Source organism: Nerophis lumbriciformis, linkage group LG25, assembly GCF_033978685.3.
Source record: "Nerophis lumbriciformis linkage group LG25, RoL_Nlum_v2.1, whole genome shotgun sequence".
Taxonomy (NCBI): Eukaryota; Metazoa; Chordata; class Actinopteri; order Syngnathiformes; family Syngnathidae; genus Nerophis; species Nerophis lumbriciformis.
The window spans coordinates 1,200,412-1,224,139 of NC_084572.2; the positions used below are offsets into that span (position 1 = coordinate 1,200,412).

Here is a 23,728-nt window from a genome sequence, read left to right on the forward strand (position 1 = left end):
GTTTTTGTGCGTCGGCGCGTCGCATATTTACGTCACTCTACTTTACTGTCATGGCGGAGCGCAAAGCAGACGATGCGAGCGAGGGGAAAAAAGCACGCCAAAAGTCGTCAAAAGTGTGGGAGTATTTCAATAAACGGCCTAATAATGTTGTTGTATGCACACTGTGTCGAGCGGAAATGGCCTATCATAGCAGCACAACGGCTATGAACGAACATTTGAAAAGAAAACCCCCGACAGCGTTCTTGCCATCACCATCAACAAGTCAATCGTCCGCGTGCGTATACGTTGTCATTATTACACAAAAACATGAATGTGTCATTTGTATCTGCGTTGTAAATTCATAAACTAAAGCACCGTTTCGCTCTGAGAGGCGCGTTTGGCGTGCCTGTTCAGTGTTTACAAAGACGCGCTCCTCTTTAACGCTGTGGAGAGGCGGCGGCGGCGAGCGAGCGGCGAGGCGGGGCGCGCCGGGAGCGACGCCGCGATCATGCCCAGGTGCGCGATCCGCGCAGTTGGAAGAGAAAAGACTTTGTGTAAAATTAAAAGATTGTAAATTTGGCAAAGCCGTCTGGCGTTCAGTCTGTCGGTCCTGAAAGAACCCCACGGCACAAGACGTGTCACAAACGCTAACGTTAATTAGTTGTGCAAATACCTTTTACAACATTAACAGTTACATATACTATGTACAAACCAACAATTAACTTTCACTTTAATCATACTATCATTGTTGTGTTATTAAGCAAAATAAGCAATACTTTTACTTTTGTTGAAATGTTTACACTGTACACTTTTTTGTATTGGATGTTTAGCTTTATTTTTTGCACATTTTAGCAAATAAGCAATACTTTTACTTTTGTTGAAATGTTTACACTTGTTACAGAATATTTCCGTTTTGCACTTTTTTGTATTGGATGTTTATCTTTATTTTTGCACATTTTAAAGCAAAATAAGCAATACTTTTACTTTTGAAATGCTTATACTATTCCAGAATATTAAGATTTGCACTGGATGTTTACTTTTATATTTGCACATTAAAAAGCAAATAAGCTACTTTTAATTTTGTTAAATGTTAAAAGTTTTTGTTATTGTTACAGAATATTTTGTCATGTTGTTGTCAATGTTGACTGAGTGGCCATACTTTTTTTTTGTAAATAAAAGCCATGCCTTTTGAAAAAACTGGCCTACATTTATTTTTTCCTCTTCATTTTAAATTTAAAAAAAAATCGGTAAAAGGAAAAATAATCTATAGATTAATCGGAAAAAAAAATAATCTATAGATTAACCGATTAATCGAAAAAATAATCTATAGATTAATCGATAGAAAAATAATCGTTAGCTGCAGCCCTAGTAAAGTTCTTACTTATATCTGTCAGTAAACTCGCCATGAAAGCACTAAAACATACCGGTGTAGTGACTTTACATTATTCACCCAAGGAACTTTAGTTATTAGAGAGTTCCGGTCGGACGTTTTTTCACGGGACACATTTCCGGCATTGTTGTTGATGCACTAGTGAGCCACGGATGAGGAGATGCTGCTCCGTTATTGATTGAAGTAAAAAGTCTGAAAGTCATTAAAACAGTTAGCTCCATCTTTTGACACTTCTTCCACTCCCGTCCTTGCACGCTACACTGCTACAACAAGGAGAAGACACTGTCCAAGTGGAGGCACGTAAATAAGACCATCCACAAAACGGCGCATCCTGAAGAGGCTGTCAGAAAGCGACTTGAAGATGATGTGTAAAACATCATCTATGCAACATTTTGACCAAAGAACTACCATCACATGTTATGTAGACCACAGGAAGGGTTAAAAAATAATAATAATAAGATGACTCCTTTTTAAAGCGCCTTATATTCGAAAAAGGATGAGAAAAAATAGACCATTCATCGGCAGTGCGCCTTATAATCCGGTGCGCCCTATGGTCCAGTTACTCCATCTCAGACAACTTTGTTCTTTTTTTGTACAAGTTTCCTAAGCTGAAGATGACTTTTGAGTAACAGGAGTGAGTTTCTAGCAAAGAATGTATTAAATGCATGAAATACAGTCACATGATATTCATGCTAATACCACGTTGACACTAGAGATGTCCGATAACGGCTTTTGTGCCGATATTACGATATTGTCCAACTCTTAAATACCGATTCCGATATCAAGCGATACCGATATATACAGTGGTGGAATTAACACATTATTATGCCTCATTTTGTTGTGATGCATTAAACAATGTAACAAGGTTTTCCAAAATAAATCAACTCAAGTTATGGGAAAAAAAAGTGCCAACATGGCACTGCCATATTTATTATTGAAGTCACAAAGTGCATTATTTTTTTTAACATGCCTCAAGACAGCAGCTTGGAATTTGGGACATGCTCTTCCTGAGAGAGCATGAGGAGGTTGAGGTGGGAGGGGGTATCGGGGGTGTATATTGTAGCGTCCCGGAAGAGTTAGTGCTGCAAGGGGTTCTGGGTATTTGTTCTGTTGTGTTTATGTTGTGTTACGGTGCGGATGTTCTCCCGAAATGTGTTTGTCATTCTTGTTTGGTGTGGGTTCACAGTGTGGCGCATATTTGTAACAGTGTTAAAGTTGTTTATACGGCCACCCTCAGTGTGACCTGTATGGCTGTTGACCAAGTATGAATTGCATTCACTTGTGTGTGTGAAAAGACGTAGATGTAATTTCATTTGGCTCTCACGAATTTCAGTGCCCCTCCCAAAAATCTCCCGGGGCAACCATTCTCCCGAATTTCTCCCGATTTCTGCCCGGACAACAGCATTGAGGGCGTGCCTTAAAGGCACTGCCTTTAACGTCCTCTACAACCTGTCGTCACGTCCGCTTTTCCACCATACAAACAGTCACATAATATACGCGGCTTTAACACACACACACAAGTGAATGCAATGCATTCTTGGTCAACAGCCATACAGGTCACACTGAGGGTGGCCGTATAAACAACTTTAACACTGTTACAAATATGCGCCACACTGCGAACCCACACCAAACAAGAATGACAAACACATTTCGGGAGAACATCAGCACCTTAACACAACAGAACAAATACCCAGAAGGCCTTGCAGCACTAACTGTTCTGGGACGCTACAATATACACCCCCGCTACCACCAAGCTCCTGAATTCGGAGGTCTCCACCTCTATCCCACGCCTTCACCACCGCTTGATTCCCCTTCGGGGTGATGGACGGCTGAGTAGCGCTTTATAGCAGCAGTCGACCTCCAGGGTCCCAACTCCCCCCCTCTGTTGCGAGTTGTTGTGATTATATGTAACATGTATGTGTTTTTCCCCTTGGACTCAGTCTGGACCCCCTCCCAAGGGTCCAGCCTTTCACTGATATTTTTTTTACTCCCCCCCCCCCTTCCCCAATATCACCTTTTTCCCACCTTTTTTAAGGAGCGCCATAAGTGGCTGATCCGTTGGCACAATCCTGTTCTTGTCTCCCTGTAACGTACGTCTGCTCTTTGTGGGACTGTGCCGAAAATGTCATTTCTTTTTTTTTTTTTCATTTTATTAAAAAAATTAATAAAATACAATAAAAAATAACTAATATAAAATAAAAATAAAATAATAATAATAAAAATACAAAAATAAAACGAAAATGTAATTTCAGTTCTTATATGTCTTGTACATGTTAAGAATGGACAATAATAAAGCATCCTGAATCATATCAATGTGTAGGACAAAAAAAAGGTGTTGTAGTTATTTTATCCACTGTAATTGTTCATGTGACTGACTTGGTGGCTGGCATGTGTTTTGTGTGCAGTGGTACGACGCCCTTAAAGCTTGATTCCCCTTCGGGGTGATGGACGGCTGAGTAGCGCTTTATAGCAGCAGTCGACCTCCAGGGTCCCAACTCCCCCCCTCTGTTGCGAGTTGTTGTGATTATATGTAACATGTATGTGTTTTTCCCCTTGGACTCAGTCTGGACCCCCTCCCAAGGGTCCAGCCTTTCACTGATATTTTTTTTACTCTCCCCCCCCCCCCCCCCCCCCCCCTTCCCCAATATCACCTTTTTCCCACCTTTTTTAAGGAGAGCCATAAGTGGCTGATCCGTTGGCACAATCCTGTTCTTGTCTCCCTGTAACGCAGTGGTTCTCAAACTTTTTTTGTCATCCCCCACTTTGGACAAGGGGGAGTTTTCAAGCCCCACCTGCCCCCATCGCCCCAACAGAGCGCTAATGCCAAGCTTTAACATTTTCAAATTTATTGAACATCAAGTTGTATACATTCAAACTCAATAACATAAAATAACATCAAGTTCAATAATAAATAAAATAACTGTGCAGCTGTGGTATAACTTGCATCAAGTTCAATAATAAATAAAATAACTTCCATCAAGTTCAATAGTAAATCAAAAAAAGTGATATAACTTGCATCACGTTCAATAATAAATCAAAAAAAGTGTTATAACTTGCATCAAGTTCAATAATAAATCAAAAAAGGGTTATAACTTGCATCAAGTTCAATAATAAATCAAAAAAAGTGTTATAACTTGCATCACGTTCAATAATAAATCAAAAAAAATGTTATAACTTGCATCAAGGTCAATAATAAATCAAATAAAAGTGTTATAACTAGCATCAAGTTCAATAATAAATCAAAAAAAGTGTTATAACTTGCATCAAGTTCAATAATAAATCAAAAAAAGTGTTATAACTTGCATCAAGTTCAATAATAAATCAAATAAAAGTGTTATAACTTGCATCAAGTTCAATAATAAATCAAATAACTTGCATCAAGTTCAATAATAAATCAAAAAAAGTGTTATAACTTGCATCAAGTTCAATAATAAATAAAACAAAAGTGTCATAACTTGCATCAAGTTCAATAATAAATCAAAAAAAGTGTTATAACTTGCACCAAGTTCAATAATAAATCAAATAACTTGCATCAAGTTCAATAATAAATAAAAAAAAAGTGTTATAACTTGCATCAAGTTCAATAATAAATCAAAAAAGTGTTATAACTTGCATCAAGTTCAATAATAAATAAAACAAAAGTGTTATAACTTGCATCAAGTTTTAATAATAAATCAAAAATGTGTTATAACTTATACTTCCCGGTGAATGACACAGTGTGTGCCCGTCAGATTTTTGTTTCTCTGCAGGCTCTGGCTCGACGACCTTTGAGGTGCGAGTCACAAATGTATATATTTGTGTAATTGTGGTCCACACATTAGCCTGCTACCCATCCGCGCGAAAGTTTGTTCCGCTTAGCCCCGCCCCCATTAGTTACTGTTGCTATGTCTGTCAAACTTTCGCTCCTACCGAGAAATTTAAAGCCTACAGTAAAAATAAGTACCGGTAATTTCCATTTATTTATATAGCGGATTTCACAGACAGAATCACAAAGTGATTTACAGTGTGTATAGAAAATGAAAGCATAGTAAAAAAAAAATAATCTAAGAATATAATAATAATAAAAAAAATTTAAAGTGAAATTTCCTCCCGTTTCTCGCGCCCCACCTGTCATGTCTCTATTCCCCACCAGTGGGGCGCGCCCCACACTTTGAGAAATGCTGTTGTAACGTATGTCTGCTCTTTGTGGGACTGTGCCGAAAATGTCATTTCTTTTTTTTTTTTTCATTTTATTAAAAAAATTTATAAAATACAATAAAAAATAACTAAAATAATAAAATAAAATAAAAATAATAATAATAAAAATACAAAAATAAAACGAAAATGTAATTTCAGTTCTTATATGTCTTGTACATGTTAAGAATGGACAATAATAAAGCATCCTGAATCATAGGACAAAAAAATGTGTTGTAGTTATTTTATCCACCGTAATTGTTCATGTGACTGACTTGGTGGCTGGCATGTGTTTTGTGTGCAGTGGTACGACGCCCTTAAAGCCGTAGCCAGACTTCCCACTGGCATCCCCAAAGAATGGAGGAAGCGGGTGAGTGTCCCAGCAAGGTCAGGACGCAAAGAAAGCGAAATGTGCATGAGTGTGTGTGTGTGTGTGTGCAGGTGTGGCTGACGCTGGCTGACCAGTACCTCCACAGCATCTCCATCGACTGGGACAAGACGCTCCGTTTCGCTTTCAACGAGCGCAGCAACCCGGACGACGACTCGCTGGGCGTCCAGATCGTCAAGGTAACCGCCAAACCGGGATCTGCGCACTGCAAAAAGTCAGTGTTCAAAAACAAGAAGAAAAAAAAAGACAAAAATGAGGGGTATTTTATTTGAACTAAGCAAAATTATCAAGAACATTTGGCTTGTCAAGACTTTCCAAAATAAGTCAAATTAGCTAACCTCAATGAACCCAAAAATACCTTAAAATAAGTATATTCTCACTAATAACAAGTGCACTTTTCTTGGTAGAAAAAAAAATACCTTTTTGCTCAATATGTTGAAAAATATTCTTAAATGAAGTAAATGCTGGTGTCATTATCTTGACATAATGATATTACATTTCTTGAAACCAGCAAACTTATACAAAAAACAAATTTATTGTTCTTAATGGAAAGGCAACAAGGCAAGCGCTTGTTACTCTCGGGGTCTCCTAGCCGCTCAGGAAAATCATATTCATACCTGCCAACTACTCCGGTTTTCCCGTAATTAGTACGGTTTTCATCAACCTATTCCGGGTTACGGTTGCAGTGATAAAAAATATGTTTTTTCATTCATTAAAAAAAAAATTTTTTTGAAAAGTTTTATTCACGAAATCGCGTAACAACAATGACAATCGACACTGCTTCCCGTAACTTCCTATCGAGCCATTCCGAATGCCATGCGCGAGGCTATTTATAGCACCGCTGCCAAGCACGAGGCACCAGTTGCCATTGTTTCCAAACGAGCGAACGATCATGGAATCAGCCGGAGAAAAATCGCAAACGAGTCTTAAACCGAAAAGAAAACTGCAGTCATTCCGTGAAGAATATTCAAAAGCCTATCCGGGAATAATTATCCGTTCCAAAAAGGGTGAAAACTACGCGAATTGCACCTTGTGCAGACAAGATTTTTCCATCGGACACGGAGGAATTAGCGATGTAAAAGACCACGTTGGGACAAAAAAACACAAGTCTAATGCCGTTGCTAGCGATACAAGTGGAAAACTTTCAACGTTTTTCGTCGCCCAAACAGATTCTTTGGATGTGATAAATGCCGAAGTTTTATTTACGGAGGCAATAATTGAGCATGGACTTCCAATCGCACTGGCTGATCACATGGGACAGTTAAATGTTTGTAATGCAACCTTTAAAAATCATTACGCGGTGATCGCGGTCCCAAAAATAAACTTTTCTTGCATGATAATGTCCAGAAAAATTCGCTTTATATTACTATAGAGTCCTTTTAACGAATGAGTTTGATGGTTTATCACAAACCTTAAATGAAAGAAGTCCTTTGTTCTCCTGCACCATGCATGCGCTTTGGCCTTGCTTCGTGTTTGGTGCGCAATCCTGTCGGCTGTATTTCACAGCACGACATACTGTTAAAAGTTTTTATACTATTTATGCTTTCAAGTCCAAGTTGAAGAAATCTTGTTAAATGTTGACAGCATAACTACCAAAATACAGAAGTATGTCCTTAATATTTTTGCAGTGCTATTTCTGTTGAAAAGTTCAAATGATTACATTAGAGATGTGATGTGCCACTTTTCAAGTGTCTGATGGCTTAAATTAATTTTCATTCATTTTTCATATTTTGAATTCTTTTGAAAGGCTTACAAAAAAACTACATTTGAATTGTAATTCCATGCTATTGACAGGACTATTAATTTTAATGAAGTTAGCTTACCATGTTTACAGTATGATCATTGTGATAGAAATGTGAATTTTAGGCACAGAATATTTTTTACAATTGAACAAGGCAGTAGATTATACAAGCTTGGACAGAAAGTTAATAATGACACCAATTTTTTTTTTAATGGAATTGTTTAGTACTGTTTTACCATTTGTTTACTGTAAAAAGTGTTTATACTTTCAATGAACAAATTGAAGTCTTGTGAAAGGTTGACAGGATAACTGGCATTAACTGTCAAAATAATTTCAAACTATTGAAGTTATCTTACAGAATAAACATGTCAATCAACCCATATGATTTTTGCTGTAATATTTTTGTTTTGAAAAGTCACTGTGACTGATAGAAAAGTAATGGTTGTAGCAACATTTTAACCTGTCTGAATGCAATCAATCATTTTGCGTCGGGGGGCGGAACCCCCCACCAGGACTTTGTCCGAGGCCTGCGGCCCCTGGACCCTGGCTACTAGGTTTTTCTGATTTCAAAAGTTGGCAGGTATGCATATTGTCTAAAAATGCATTTTTCCATGGATAACATGACATCATCGCGCCAAGTGCGTGCTCTTTCAGTCAATTAGTGTGCATATATACAGCCTGGCCCCCGGCCCAAAATATTTTTATTGTAATTTTGAAGAATTTATCTGAATGTGCATGAACTATTTCTGTTCAAAATTGTTAGAAATGTCAAATGTTTAAATATTAACTGTCAGTTTACTGTACTGTGCCAACTGTACTACTATATGAGGACTTATTTTCTATTGTTTCATTGAAAATAAAACAGCAAAGTCCATTTGGCTGTCATCTGTTTTAATTATGAGACACAATTGTGTCAAAGTCATGATATTTTATTTCATGCTTGAAATAAGAAATAATGACTTTAAAAAAGTAGTTTTATACTTGTGAGTAGAGATGTCCGATATTATCGGCCGATAAATGCTTTAAAATGTAATATCGGAAATTATTGGTATCGTTTTTTTTTATTATCGGTATCGATTTTTTTGTTGTTGTTTTTTTTTAATTAAATCAACATAAAAAAACACAAGAAACACTTACAATTAGTGCACCAACCCAAAAAACCTCCCTCCCCCATTTACACTCATTCACACAAAAGGGTTGTTTCTTTCTGTTATTAATATTGTGGTTCCTACATTATATATCAATATATATCAATACAGTCTGCAAGGGATACAGTCCGTAAGCACACATGATTGTGCGTGCTGCTGCTCCACTAATAGTACTAACCTTTAACACTTCATTTGACTCATTTTCATTCATTACTAGTTTCTATGAAACTGTTTTTATATTGTTTTACTTTCTTTTTTATTCAAGAAAATGTTTTTAGTTTATTTATCTTATTTTATTTTATAATTTTTTTTAAAAAGAACCTTATCTTCACCATACTTGGTTGTCCAAATTAGGCATAATAATGTGTTAATTCCACGACTGTATATATCAGTATCGGTTGAAATTGGTATCGGTAATTAAAGAGTTGGACAATATCGAAATATCGGCAGAAAGCCATTATCGGACATCCATACTTGTGAGTGTTGATGACACAGCTTTGCAACACTTGATATTCTAGTTTCAAGCATGTTTTACTCAATATAGGTCATCAAATCTCAGCAACAAGCTGTAATATCTTACTGACATCATTTAGGACCAAAACCCTTAAAACAAGTAAAACATTCTAACATAAAATCTGCTTAGTGAGAAGAATTATCTTATCAGACAGAAAATAAGCAAATGTCAGCCTTATTTGAGATATTCAATCTTACTTAGATTTCAGTTTTTGCAGTGTAGACATGGCCCAAGACTTTCAATATGGACACCCCTGGTTTAGACCAATGTAAAGGCTGATGGATCTTTAATCTGTTCGATAGAGATAGGGATGGATATTTAGATATAGACTAATGGGTGCTGTGGAGGATGCATATACAGTATGTTTAAGAGTTCTTTCTTTTTACATAGCCATGTTTAGATCAGTTAGCACTTTTCCTTTGTATATTCTACCAGTTGCTCTTCTCTTCAGAGGCCTGTTTAGTGTCTTAACCTTGGAATGTGAAATTCAACCCCCACTCTTTTCCTTATCAGTGTTGCGAGGGGGAAAGATGGGGACTTTCTTTGTGGGCAAGGAGTTGGCTTTTCCATTTGAATGTCAGATCAACTACAGAAGAAATTAGTACTTTAAAAAAGTAGTTTTATACTTGTGAGTGTTGATGACACAGCTTTGCAACAGTTGATATTCTAGTTTCAAGCATGTTTTACTCAATATAGGTCATCAAATCTCAGCAACAAGCTGTAATATCTTACTGACATCATTTAGGAGCAAAACACTTAAAACAAGTAAAACACTCTAACATCAAATCTGCTTAGTGAGAAGAATGATCTTATCAGACAGAAAATAAGCAAATGTCAGCCTTATTTGACATATTCAATCTTACTTAGATTTCAGTTTTTGCAGTGTAGACATGGCCCAAGACTTGCAATATGGACACCCCTGGTTTAGACCAATGTAAAGGCTGATGGATCTTGAATCTGTTCGATAGAGATAGGGATGGATATTTAGATATAGACTAATGGGTGCTGTGGAGGATGCATATACAGTATGTTTAAGAGTTCTTTCTTTTTACATAGCCATGTTTAGATCAGTTAGCACTTTTCCTTTGTATATTCTACCAGTTGCTCTTGTCTTCATAGGCCTGTTTAGTGTCTTAACCTTGGAATGTGAAATTCAACCCCCGCTCTTTTCCTTATCAGTGTTGCGAGGGGGAAAGATGGGGACTTTCTTTGTGGGCAAGGAGTTGGCTTTTCCATTTGAATGTCAGATCAACTACAGAAGAAATGAGTACTTTAAAAAAGTAGTTTTATACTCGTGAGTGTTGATGACACAGCTTTGCAACACTTGATATTCTAGTTTCAAGCATGTTTTACTCAATATAGGTCATCAAATCTCAGCAACAAGCTGTAATATCTTACTGAGATCATTTAGGACCAAAACACTTAAAACAAGTAAAACATTCTAACATAAAATCTGCTTAGTGAGAAGAATGATCTTATCAGACAGAAAATAAGCAAATGTCAGCCTTATTTGAGATATTCAATCTTACTTAGATTTCAGTTTTTGCAGTGTAGACATGGCCTAAGACTTGCAATATGGACACCCCTGGTTTAGACCAATGTAAAGGCTGATGGATCTTTAATCTGTTCGATAGAGATAGGGATGGATATTTAGATATAGACTAATGGGTGCTGTGGAGGATGCATATACAGTATGTTTAAGAGTTCTTTCTTTTTACATAGCCATGTTTAGATCAGTTAGCACTTTTCCTTTGTATATTCTACTAGTTGCTCTTGTCTTCAGAGGCCTGTTTAGTGTCTTAACCTTGGAATGTGAAATTCAACCCCCACTCTTTTCCTTATCAGTGTTGCGAGGGGGAAAGATGGGGGCTTTCTTTGTGGGCAAGGAGTTGGCTTTTCCATTTGAATGTCAGATCAACTACAGAAGAAATGAGTACTTTAAAAAAGTAGTTTTATACTCGTGAGTGTTGATGACACAGCTTTGCAACAGTTGATATTCTAGTTTCAAGCATGTTTTACTCAATATAGGTCATCAAATCTCAGCAACAAGCTGTAATATCTTACTGAGATCATTTAGGACCAAAACACTTAAAACAAGTAAAACATTCTAACATCAAATCTGTTTAGTGAGAAGAATTATCTTATCAGACAGAAAATAAGCAGATGTCAGCCTTATTTGAGATATTCAATCTTACTTAGATTTCAGTTTTTGCAGTGTAGACATGGCCCAAGACTTGCAATATGGACACCCCTGGTTTAGACCAATGTAAAGGCTGATGGATCTTGAATCTGTTCGATAGAGATAGGGATGGATATTTAGATATAGACTAATGGGTGCTGTGGAGGATGCATATACAGTATGTTTAAGAGTTCTTTCTTTTTACATAGCCATGTTTAGATCAGTTAGCACTTTTCCTTTGTATATTCTACCAGTTGCTCTTGTCTTCATAGGCCTGTTTAGTGTCTTAACCTTGGAATGTGAAATTCAACCCCCGCTCTTTTCTTTATCAGTGTTGCGAGGGGGAAAGATGGGGACTTTCTTTTTGGGCAAGGAGTTGGCTTTTCCATTTGAATGTCAGATCAACTACAGAAGAAATTAGTACTTTAAAAAAGTAGTTTTATACTCGTGAGTGTTGATGACACAGCTTTGCAACACTTGACATTCTAGTTTCAAGCATGTTTTACTCAATATAGGTCATCAAATCTCAGCAACAAGCTGTAATATCTTACTGAGATCATTTAGGACCAAAACAAGTAAAACACTCTAACATAAAATCTGCTTAGTGAGAAGAATGATCTTATCAGACAGAAAATAAGCAAATATCACCCTTATTTGAGATATTTCATCTTACTTAGATTGCAGTTTTTGCAGTGCGGAAAATAAGTTTAGTCTTTTAAGTCACTCCCTCAATCCCCTCCAGGACCTCCACAGGACGGGCTTCAGTTTTTACTGCGGCCAGGAGGGGGAGCAGGACCGGGTGGTGCTGAAGCGGGTGCTGCTGGCGTATGCCCGCTGGAATAAAAGCGTGGGCTACTGCCAAGGCTTCAACGTGCTGGCAGGGCTCATACTGGAGGTGACTGAGAGCCATGAGAGCGATGCGCTGAAGGTGACCTCCACGACCTTTTCTGACCCCCGACCTCCACCCTAAACGTCAACTACTTGTGTGCGCAGGTGATGATCTACCTGATCGACAAAGTGCTTCCCGAGAGTTACTTCGCCAACAACCTGCGGGCGCTGTCAGGTGAGTACAAACTCTGGTTGTACAGTATACCGGTGCTAGTATAGTACCGCAATACTAATGAATCATATTCGGTACTATACCGCCTCTAAAAAGTACACTTGTTTACTTACTACTAAAATATGTTCACTATTTTATTTAAGGACTAAATTGTAATAATAAACATATGTTTCATGTACACAAATTAAAATAAAGCCTATTATGCCATTTTTTGTGGTCCCCTTTATTTAGAAAAGTATCGAAATACATTTTGGTACCAGTACCAAAATATTGGTTTCAGGACAACCCTAGTACAAACCAATACAGTCATCTTTTTTTTTTAAATATATACGCCCTCGCTCATAAACAGGAGACGACCTCATAGCTTTGCTTCTTCCCTCAGTGTTGCCCACCTAGCGAGTGCTCACACCCTTGTAGCTTGTCTCACGCCATTTTATGGTCTTGTTGAAAGTACAGCAGGGATCAACTCAATTGTTTTAGGGGCCACATTTCCACAAAGGTTTTTACAAATCTGCTGTGCAAAGGTTTTTTGAACAGCAGGTGAATAACACAAATGATGAACAAGAAACGACCTAACGTGGAACTTTGAGAAAGAAGTTGAACAAACGACTTCTGACCGGGGGTGCTAAAAAAAAAACAGATTCACATCCAAATCGCACATTTTTCTTTATTCCGATCGATTCATGATTGTCCATGGTTGTAAATTACGAACTTGGACAACAATAATAATAATACATTTTATTTGTAAAAAGCACTTTACATTGAGTAAACAACCTCAAAGTGCTACAGTGTATTAAAAAAATAAAAAAATAAAAATGTTTCTTTATTGAAAATTAAAATTATTTATTATGCATTTATTTATTATTTATTATTATTATTATTATTATTATTTATTATTATTAATTTAAAATGAAACATTTTCAAATTTTTCTTTATTCCGATCGATTCATGATTGTCCATGGTTGTAAATTACGAACTTGGACAGCAATAATAATAATAGATTTTATTTGTAAAAAGCACTTTACATTGAGTAAACAACCTCAAAGTGCTACAGTGTATTAAAAACATAAAAATATTTTTTTTTTTCTTTATTTAAAATTAAAATTATTTATTATGCATTTATTTATTATTTATTATTTATTATTTATTATTATTTATTATTATTTATTTAAAATGAAACATTTTCAAATTTTTCTTTATTCCGATCGATTCATGATTGTCCATGGTTGTAAATTACAAACTTGGACAACAATAATAATAATAATAGATTTTATTTGTAAAAAGCACTTTACATGGAGTAAACAACCTCAAAGTGCTACAGTGTATTAAAAAAATAAAAATAAAAAAATGTTTCTTTATTTAAAATTACAATTATTTATTATGCATTTATTTATTATTTATTATTTATTATTATTATTTATTATTGATTATTATTTATTTAAAATTAAACATTTTCAAATTTTTCTTTATTCCGATCGATTCATGATTGTCCATGGTTGTAAATTACGAACTTGGACAACAATAATAATAATAGATTTTATTTGTAAAAAGCACTTTACATTGAGTAAACAACCTCAAAGTGCTACAGTGTATTAAAAAAAAAAAAATTAAAAAAAAAAATGTTTCTTTATTTAAAATTCAAATTATTTATTATGCATTTATTTATTATTTATTATTATTATTATTATTATTATTATTATTATTTATTATTTATTATTATTATTTATTATTTATTATTTATTATTATTTATTTAAAATGAAACATTTTCAATTTTTTCTTTATTCCGATCGATTCATGATTGTCCATGGTTGTAAACTACGAACTTGGACAACAATAATAATAATAATAGATTTTATTTGTAAAAAGCACTTTACATGGAGTAAACAACCTCAAAGTGCTACAGTGTATTAAAAAAATAAAAAGAAAAAAATTTTTCTTTATTGAAAATTACAATTATTTATTATGCATTTATTTATTATTTATTATTATTATTATTTATTATTATTATTTATTATTATTTATTTAAAATGAAACATTTTCAAATTTTTCTTTATTCCGATCGATTCATGATTGTCCATGGTTGTAAATTACGAACTTGGACAACAATAATAATAATAATAGATTTTATTTGTAAAAAGCACTTTACATGGAGTAAACAACCTCAAAGTGCTACAGTGTATTAAAAAAATAAAAAAATAAAAATGTTTCTTTATTTAAAATTAAAATTATTTATTATGCATTTATTTATTATTTATTATTATTATTATTTATTATTATTATTTATTATTTATTTAAAATTAAACATTTTCAAATTTTTCTTTATTCCGATCGATAATCATGAATCGATCGGAATAAAGGAAAATTTGTCCATGGTTGTAAATTACAAACTTGGACAACAATAATAATAATAGATTTTATTTGTAAAAAGCACTTTACATTGAGTAAACAACCTCAAAGTGCTACAGTGTATTAAAAAAATAAAAATAAAAAAATGTTTCTTTATTGAAAATTAAAATGATTTATTATGCATTTATTTATTATTTATTATTATTATTATTATTATTGTTATTATTTATTATTATTATTTATTTAAAATGAAACATTTTCAAATTTTTCTTTATTCCGATCGATTCATGATTGTCCATGGTTGTAAATTACGAACTTGGACAACAATAATAATAATAATAGATTTTATTTGTAAAAAGCACTTTACATTGAGTAAACAACCTCAAAGTGCTACAGTGTATTAAAAAAATAAAAAATGTTTCTTTATTTAAAATTAAAATTATTTATTATGCATTTATTTATTATTTATTATTATTATTATTTATTATTATTATTTATTATTTATTTAAAATGAAACATTTTCAAATTTTTCTTTATTCCGATCGATAATCATGAATCGATCGGAATAAAGGAAAATTTGTCCATGGTTGTAAATTACAAACTTGGACAACAATAATAATAATAGATTTTATTTGTAAAAAGCACTTTACATTGAGTAAACAACCTCAAAGTGCTACAGTGTATTAAAAAAATAAAAAATAAAAAATGTTTCTTTATTTAAAATTAAAATTATTTATTATGCATTTATTTATTATTTATTATTTTTATTATTTATTATTATTATTTATTATTTATTATTATTTATTTAAAATGAAAACATTTCAAATTTTTCTTTATTCCGATCGATTCATGATTGTCCATGGTTGTAAATTACGAACTTGGACAACAATAATAATAATAATAGATTTTATTTGTAAAAAGCACTTTACATTGAGTAAACAACCTCAAAGTGCTACAGTGTATTAAAAAAATAAAAATAAAAAAATGTTTCTTTATTGAAAATTACAATTATTTATTATGCATTTATTTATTATTTATTATTATTATTATTATTATTATTATTATTTATTATTATTATTTATTATTATTTATTTAAAATGAAACATTTTCAAATTTTTCTTTATTCCGATCGATTCATGATTGTCCATGGTTGTAAATTACGAACTTGGACAACAATAATAATAATAATAGATTTTATTTGTAAAAAGCACTTTACATTGAGTAAACAACCTCAAAGTGCTACAGTGTATTAAAAAAAAAAAAAAAAAAAAAAAAAAGTTTCTTTATTTAAAATTAAAATTATTTATTATGCATTTATTTATTATTATTATTATTATTATTATTATTATTATTATTTATTTAAAATGAAACATTTTCAAATTTTTCTTTATTCCGATCGATTCATGATTGTCCATGGTTGTAAATTACGAACTTGGACAACAATAATAATAATAGATTTTATTTGTAAAAAGCACTTTACATTGAGTAAACAACCTCAAAGTGCTACAGTGTATTAAAAAAATAAAAAATAAAAAATGTTTCTTTATTTAAAATTAAAATTATTTATTATGCATTTATTTATTATTTATTATTATTATTATTATTATTATTATTATTATTTATTATTATTTATTTAAAATGAAACATTTTCAAATTTTTCTTTATTCCGATCGATTCATGATTGTCCATGGTTGTAAATTACGAACTTGGACAACAATAATAATAATAATAGATTTTATTTGTAAAAAGCACTTTACATTGAGTTAACAACCTCAAAGTGCTACAGTGTATTAAAAAAAATAAATAAAAAAAATGTTTCTTTATTTAAAATTAAAATTATTTATTATGCATTTATTTATTATTTATTATTATTATTATTATTTATTATTTATTATTATTTATTTAAAATGAAACATTTTCAAATTTTTCTTTATTCCGATCGATTCATGATTGTCCATGGTTGTAAATTACAAACTTGGACAACAACAATAATAATAATAATAGATTTTATTTGTAAAAAGCACTTTACATGGAGTAAACAACCTCAAAGTGCTACAGTGTATTAAAAAAATAAAAATAAAAAAATGTTTCTTTATTTAAAATTAAAATTATTTATTATGCATTTATTTATTATTTATTATTATTATTATTATTATTATTATTATTATTTATTATTATTATTTATTATTTATTATTATTTATTTAAAATGAAACATTTTCAAATTTTTCTTTATTCCGATCGATTCATGATTGTCCATGGTTGTAAATTACGAACTTGGACAACAATAATAATAATAGATTTTATTTGTAAAAAGCACTTTACATTGAGTAAACAACCTCAAAGTGCTACAGTGTATTAAAAAAAAAATTAAAAAAAATGTTTCTTTATTTAAAATTAAAATTATTTATTATGCATTTATTTATTATTATTATTATTATTATTATTTATTATTATTTATTTAAAATGAAACATTTTCAAATTTTTCTTTATTCCGATCGATTCATGATTGTCCATGGTTGTAAATTACGAACTTGGACAACAATAATAATAATAATAGATTTTATTTGTAAAAAAACACTTTACATTGAGTAAACAACCTCAAAGTGCTACAGTGTATTAAAAAAATAAAAAAAATTTCTTTATTTAAAATTAAAATTATTTATTATGCATTTATTTATTATTATTATTATTATTATTATTTATTATTTGTTATTTATTATTTATTATTATTATTTATTATTTATTATTATTTATTTAAAATGAAAAATTTTCAAATTTTTCTTTATTCCGATCGATTCATGATTGTCCATGGTTGTAAATTACGAACTTGGACAACAATAATAATAATAATACATTTTATTTGTAAAAAGCACTTTACATGGAGTAAACAACCTCAAAGTGCTACAGTGTATTAAAAAAAAAAAAAAAATGTTTCTTTATTTAAAATTAAAATGATTTATTATGCATTTATTTATTTATTATTATTATTTTTTATTATTTATTATTATTTATTATTATTTATTATTATTTATTATTATTTATTATTTATTATTTATTTAAAATGAAACATTTTCAAATTTTTCTTTATTCCGATCGATTCATGATTGTCCATGGTTGTAAATTACGAACTTGGACAACAATAATAATAATAATAGATTTTATTTGTAAAAAGCACTTTACATTGAGTAAACAACCTCAAAGTGCTACAGTGTATTAAAAAAAAATAAAAAAATAAATGTTTCTTTATTTAAAATTAAAATAATTTATTATGCATTTATTTATTATTTATTATTATTATTATTATTTATTATTTATTATTATTATTTATTATTATTTATTTAAAATGAAAAATTTTCAAATTTTTCTTTATTCCGATCGATTCATGATTGTCCATGGTTGTAAAGTACGAACTTGGACAACAATAATAATAATAATAGATTTTATTTGTAAAAAGCACTTTACATTGAGTAAACAACCTCAAAGTGCTACAGTGTATTAAAAAATTTAAAAAAAAAAAATGTTTCTTTATTTAAAATTAAAATAATTTATTATGCATTTATTTATTATTTATTATTATTATTATTATTTATTATTTATTATTATTATTTATTATTATTTATTTAAAATGAAACATTTTCACATTTTTCTTTATTCCGATCGATTCATGATTGTCCATGGTTGTAAATTACGAACTTGGACAACAATAATAATAATAATAGATTATATTTGTAAAAAGCACTTTACATGGAGTAAACAACCTAAAAGTGCTACAGTGTATTAAAAAATAAAATAAAATAAAAAAGTTTCTTTATTTAAAATTAAAATTATTTATTATGCATTTATTTATTATTCATTATTTATTATTATTATTATTTATTATTTATTATTATTTATTTAAAATGAAACATTTTAAAATTTTTCTTTATTCCGATCGATTCATGATTGTCCATGGTTGTAAATTACGAACTTGGACAACAATAATAATAATAATAGATTTTATTTGTAAAAAGCACTTTACATTGAGTAAACAACCTCAAAGTGCTACAGTGTATTAAAAAAATAAAAATAAAAAAATGTTTCTTTATTTAAAATTAAAATTATTTATTATGCATTTATTTATTATTTATTATTTATTATTATTATTATTATTATTATTATTATTTATTATTATTTATTTAAAATGAAACATTTTCAAATTTTTCTTTATTCCGATCGATTCATGATTGTCCATGGTTGTAAATTACGAACTTGGACAACAATAATAATAATAATAGATTTTATTTGTAAAAAAACACTTTACATTGAGTAAACAACCTCAAAGTGCTACAGTGTATTAAAAAAAAAGATAATAAAAAAAAAATAAAAAATAAAAAACTTGGAACAGCCAAATAGCTAAAACTAGTATGCATACCGTATTTTCCGCACTATAAGGCGCACCTAAAAACCTCCAATTTTCTCAAAAGCTGACAGTGCGCCTTATAATCCGGTGCGCCTTATACATGGACCAATATTGAGCCACAACAGGTCTCGCAACCCCAGCCTCATTATAAGGCGCATAGTCTATTCTATGCGCCTTATAATGCGGTGCGCCTTATATATGAACAAAGTTTTAAAATAGGCCATTCATTGAAGGTGCGCCTTATAATCCGGTGCGCCTTATAGTGCGGAAAATACGGTATATCTAAAAAAAAGGCTTTTTTTAAAAAGTAGGGTTTTTAAGCCTTTTTTTAAAAGCATCCACAGTCTGTGGTGCCCTCAGGTGGTCAGGGAGAGCGGAGCAGAAAGCCACAGGTAGATTACAGTTCTGGACTTACTTACAGTGGACATGGCGGTGTTCCGAGACCTGCTGCGTCTGAAGCTTCCCAGGTTGTCCCATCACCTGCACCACCTGCAGAAGGCGGCCAACAAGGAGGCGGGAGGTATGACATCATGATTTCCTGTAAAACATCGTCGAGGAAGCTCACCCGCCGTTAACGATCACCAGGCAACTACGAGCCGCCGCTCACCAACGTGTTCACCATGCAGTGGTTCCTCACCATGTTCGCCACCTGCTTGCCGGCGCCCACCGTGCTCAAGATATGGGACTCGGTTTTCTTCGAGGGCTCCGAGGTGCTGTTCCGGGTGGCCCTCGCCATCTGGGAGAGACTGGGAGAGTGAGTCCGCCTACTTCCGCGCCGTCTTTTAGTTTTCGCCTCTGATGCGCTTTTCTGCCCGCCCAGGAGGATAATGTCCTGTCAGACGGCGGGCGACTTCTACAGCACCATGGGGGGTCTCACCCAGGAGATGCTGGACCACAACCTCGTGGATCCTCCCGCGCTCATACAGGTGAGGGCAAGAAAGTGAACCCAGCATCAGGTGGCGCTAAAGCAGACCTGGGCATTCGGCGGCTCGCCCAGGTCCTGTCCGGCCCACATTAGGCCAATCATAAATTACAAAAAAAATATATCTATGTCAAGTATGCAATACAACGGTGCTGCTTTTGTTTTGAAAAGCGTTATTTGTATTACTTCCGTGTGGACGAATGCGCGTGTGTGATTGTGAGAGAATGTGAACGGCGGCAATCACAAATGACAAAATAAATGTAAAAAAAACATCTATGTCGTGCGTGCAATACAACTGTGCTGCTTTTATTTTGAAAAGTGTTATTTATGGGCGTATGTCCGTGTGTAACCTGTGAGTGAAGGTGCGCAGCGACAAGTGATGCCCGGTTGCCCCCGAGACGCTAAAAAGAGAAAAGTTGATGAGGAATGGCGTGTTTCCAACAAGACAAGTATTTCTTTACAGAAATGAAAGGTAAAGCCGTGGTATACATGTTGCTGTGTTTAAAGAATATCATTTGAATGGCCACTACACCACGAAGCACCAGGAAAAATAGCGGAATCTGTCTGATGAAGCGCAGGCAAGGGAGGCTGATGCGTTGATGGTGAAACTGCAAACCCAACAAGGACTTTTTGCCATATTTCACACCCCCAGAGATGCAGCCGTCAGGACAAGTTGAGTCATTTCTCACAATATCGCCAGAAAAAGTAAGGCGCTTTCTGACGGAGAGTTTATTAAGGAGTGCTTATTGGACTCTGTTGCGCTGATATGTCCGGAGAAGAGGGGCGCATTAGAGAACGTGTCACTCTCCCGACGCACTGTATAACGAGGCGGGTTGAGACCGTCGCTGGAAACTTGGAGCTTCAGCTGAAGAACAGAACAGCTGACTTTGATTGTTTTTCGCTGGCTTTGGATTAGGGATGTCCCGATCCGATATTTGGATCGGATCGGCCGCCGATATTTGCAAAAAAATGCGTATCGGCAAGGCATGGGAAAATGCCGATCCAGATCCAGTTTAGGGCTGCAGCTAACGATTATTTTTCTATCGATTAATCTATAGATTATTTTTTTCGATTAATCGGTTAATCTATAGATTATTTTTTCGATTAATCTATAGATTATTTTTCCTTTTACCGATTATTTTTTTTATTTAAAATGAAGAGGAAAAAATAAATGTAGGCCAGTTTTTTCAAAAGGCATGGCTTTTATTTACAAAAAAAAAAAGTATGGCCACTCAGTCAACATTGACAACATGACATGACAAAATATTCTGTAACAATGTAAACATTTAAAACGTTTAACATTTAACAAAATTAAAAGTAGCTTATTTGCTTTTTAATGTGCAAATATAAAAGTAAACATCCAGTGCAAATCTTAATATTCTGGAATAGTATAAGCATTTCAAAAGTAAAAGTATTGCTTATTTTGCTTTAAAATATGCAAAAATAAAGATAAACATCCAATACAAAAAAGTGCAAAACGGAAATATTCTGTAACAAGTGTAAACATTTCAACAAAAGTAAAAGTATTGCTTATTTGCTAAAATGTGCAAAAATAAAGCTAAACATCCAATACAAAAAAGTGTACAGTGTAAACATTTCAACAAAAGTAAAAGTATTGCTTATTTTGCTTAATAACACAACAATGATAGTATGATTAAAGTGAAAGTTAATTGTTGGTTTGTACATAGTATATGTAACTGTTAATGTTGTAAAAGGTATTTGCACAACTAATTAACGTTAGCGTTTGTGACACGTCTTGTGCCGTGGGGTTCTTTCAGGACCGACTAACTGAACGCCAGACGGCTTTGCCAGGTTTACAATCTTTTAATTTTACACAAAGTCTTTTCTCTTCCAACTCTTTTCTCTCCTCGCTTTTCGGCTCCTCTTCCTCGCTCGCTCGGATCGCGCACCTGGGCACGATTGCGGCGTCGCTCCCGGCGCGCCCCGCCTCGCAGCTCGCTCGCCGCCACCGCCGCCTCTCCACAGCGTTAAAGACGAGCGCGTCTTTGTAAACACTGAACAGGCACGCCAAACGCACCTCTCAGAGCGAAACGGTGCTTTAGTTTATGAATTTACAACGCAGATACAAATGACACATTCATGTTTTTGTGTAATAATGACAACGTATACGCACGCGGACGATTGACTTGGTGATGGCAAGAACGCTGTCGGTTTTCTTTTCAAATGTTCGTTCATAGCCGTTGGGCTGCCATTTCCGCTCGACACAGTGTGCATACAACAACATTATTAGGCCGTTTATTGAAATACTCCCACACTTTTGACAACTTTTGGCGTGCTTTTTCCCCCTCGCTCGCACCGTCTGCTTTGCGCTCCGCCATGACGGCAGTGTGACGTAAATATGCGACGCGCCGACGCACAAAAACGGCGTCGACGTATTTACGTAACCGATGACGTCGACTATGTCGACGCGTCGTTTCAGCCTTAATCCAGTTTAAAAAAAACAAACTCCGGTCCGTGTTTTCCAACGCACCGATTTAAATAATACATTCCACTTTTCTGCTACGCCCTAATTTCCGTTCCGCATTTTCCAGCACACCTTCAACACATCCACAGGTCTGTGAATTCTCACGCAGTTGCTTTTAGCTGCTGGCATTACACGACAGGCTCTTCTCACTCTTTCCTGTGTCTCCCTCTCACAGACAGCAAGTGCACCTTCTTACACACGTCACATACTGTCACGTCATACGTCACATACTGTCACATCATACGTCACATACTGTCACGTCACACGTCACATACTGTCACGTCACACGTCACATACTGTCACGTCATACGTCACATACTGTCACGTCATACGTCACATACTGTCACGTCACACGTCACATACTGTCACGTCATACGTCACATACTGTCACGTCATACGTCACATACTGTCACGTCATACGTCACATACTGTCACGTCATACGTCACATACTGTCACGTCATACGTCACATACTGTCAGGTCATACGTCACATACTGTCACGTCATACGTCACATACTGTCACGTCATACGTCACATACTGTCACGTCATACGTCACATACTGTCACGTCACACGTCACATACTGTCACGTCATACGTCACATACTGTCACGTCACACGTCACATACTGTCACGTCATACGTCACATACTGTCACGTCACACGTCACATACTGTCACGTCATACGTCACATACTGTCACGTCATACGTCACATACTGTCACGTCACACGTCACATACTGTCACGTCATACGTCACATACTGTCACGTCATACGTCACATACTGTCACGTCACACGTCACATACTGTCACGTCATACGTCACATACTGTCACGTCACACGTCACATACTGTCACGTTATACGTCACATACTGTCACGTCATACGTCACATACTGTCACGTCACACGTCACATACTGTCACGTCATACGTCACATACTGTCACGTCATACGTCACATACTGTCACGTCACACGTCACATACTGTCACGTTATACGTCACATACT

General features: G+C 33.6%; 1 protein-coding gene across 3 annotated transcripts in view; it reads left to right on the forward strand.

The window, feature by feature from the left end:
* Positions 1 to 23,728, forward strand: part of tbc1d30 (TBC1 domain family, member 30) — a 104,270-nt gene that overhangs the window by 72,056 nt on the left and 8,486 nt on the right. For all 3 annotated transcript variants that reach the window (XM_061983543.1, XM_061983544.1, XM_061983546.1), the window contains 7 exons: positions 5,847 to 5,912; positions 5,984 to 6,109; positions 12,255 to 12,440; positions 12,506 to 12,575; positions 19,741 to 19,839; positions 19,905 to 20,073; positions 20,140 to 20,245. In XM_061983543.1, coding sequence (XP_061839527.1) covers positions 5,847 to 5,912; positions 5,984 to 6,109; positions 12,255 to 12,440; positions 12,506 to 12,575; positions 19,741 to 19,839; positions 19,905 to 20,073; positions 20,140 to 20,245 — 822 coding nt within the window. The remainder of the gene's footprint in view (positions 1 to 5,846; positions 5,913 to 5,983; positions 6,110 to 12,254; positions 12,441 to 12,505; positions 12,576 to 19,740; positions 19,840 to 19,904; positions 20,074 to 20,139; positions 20,246 to 23,728) is intronic.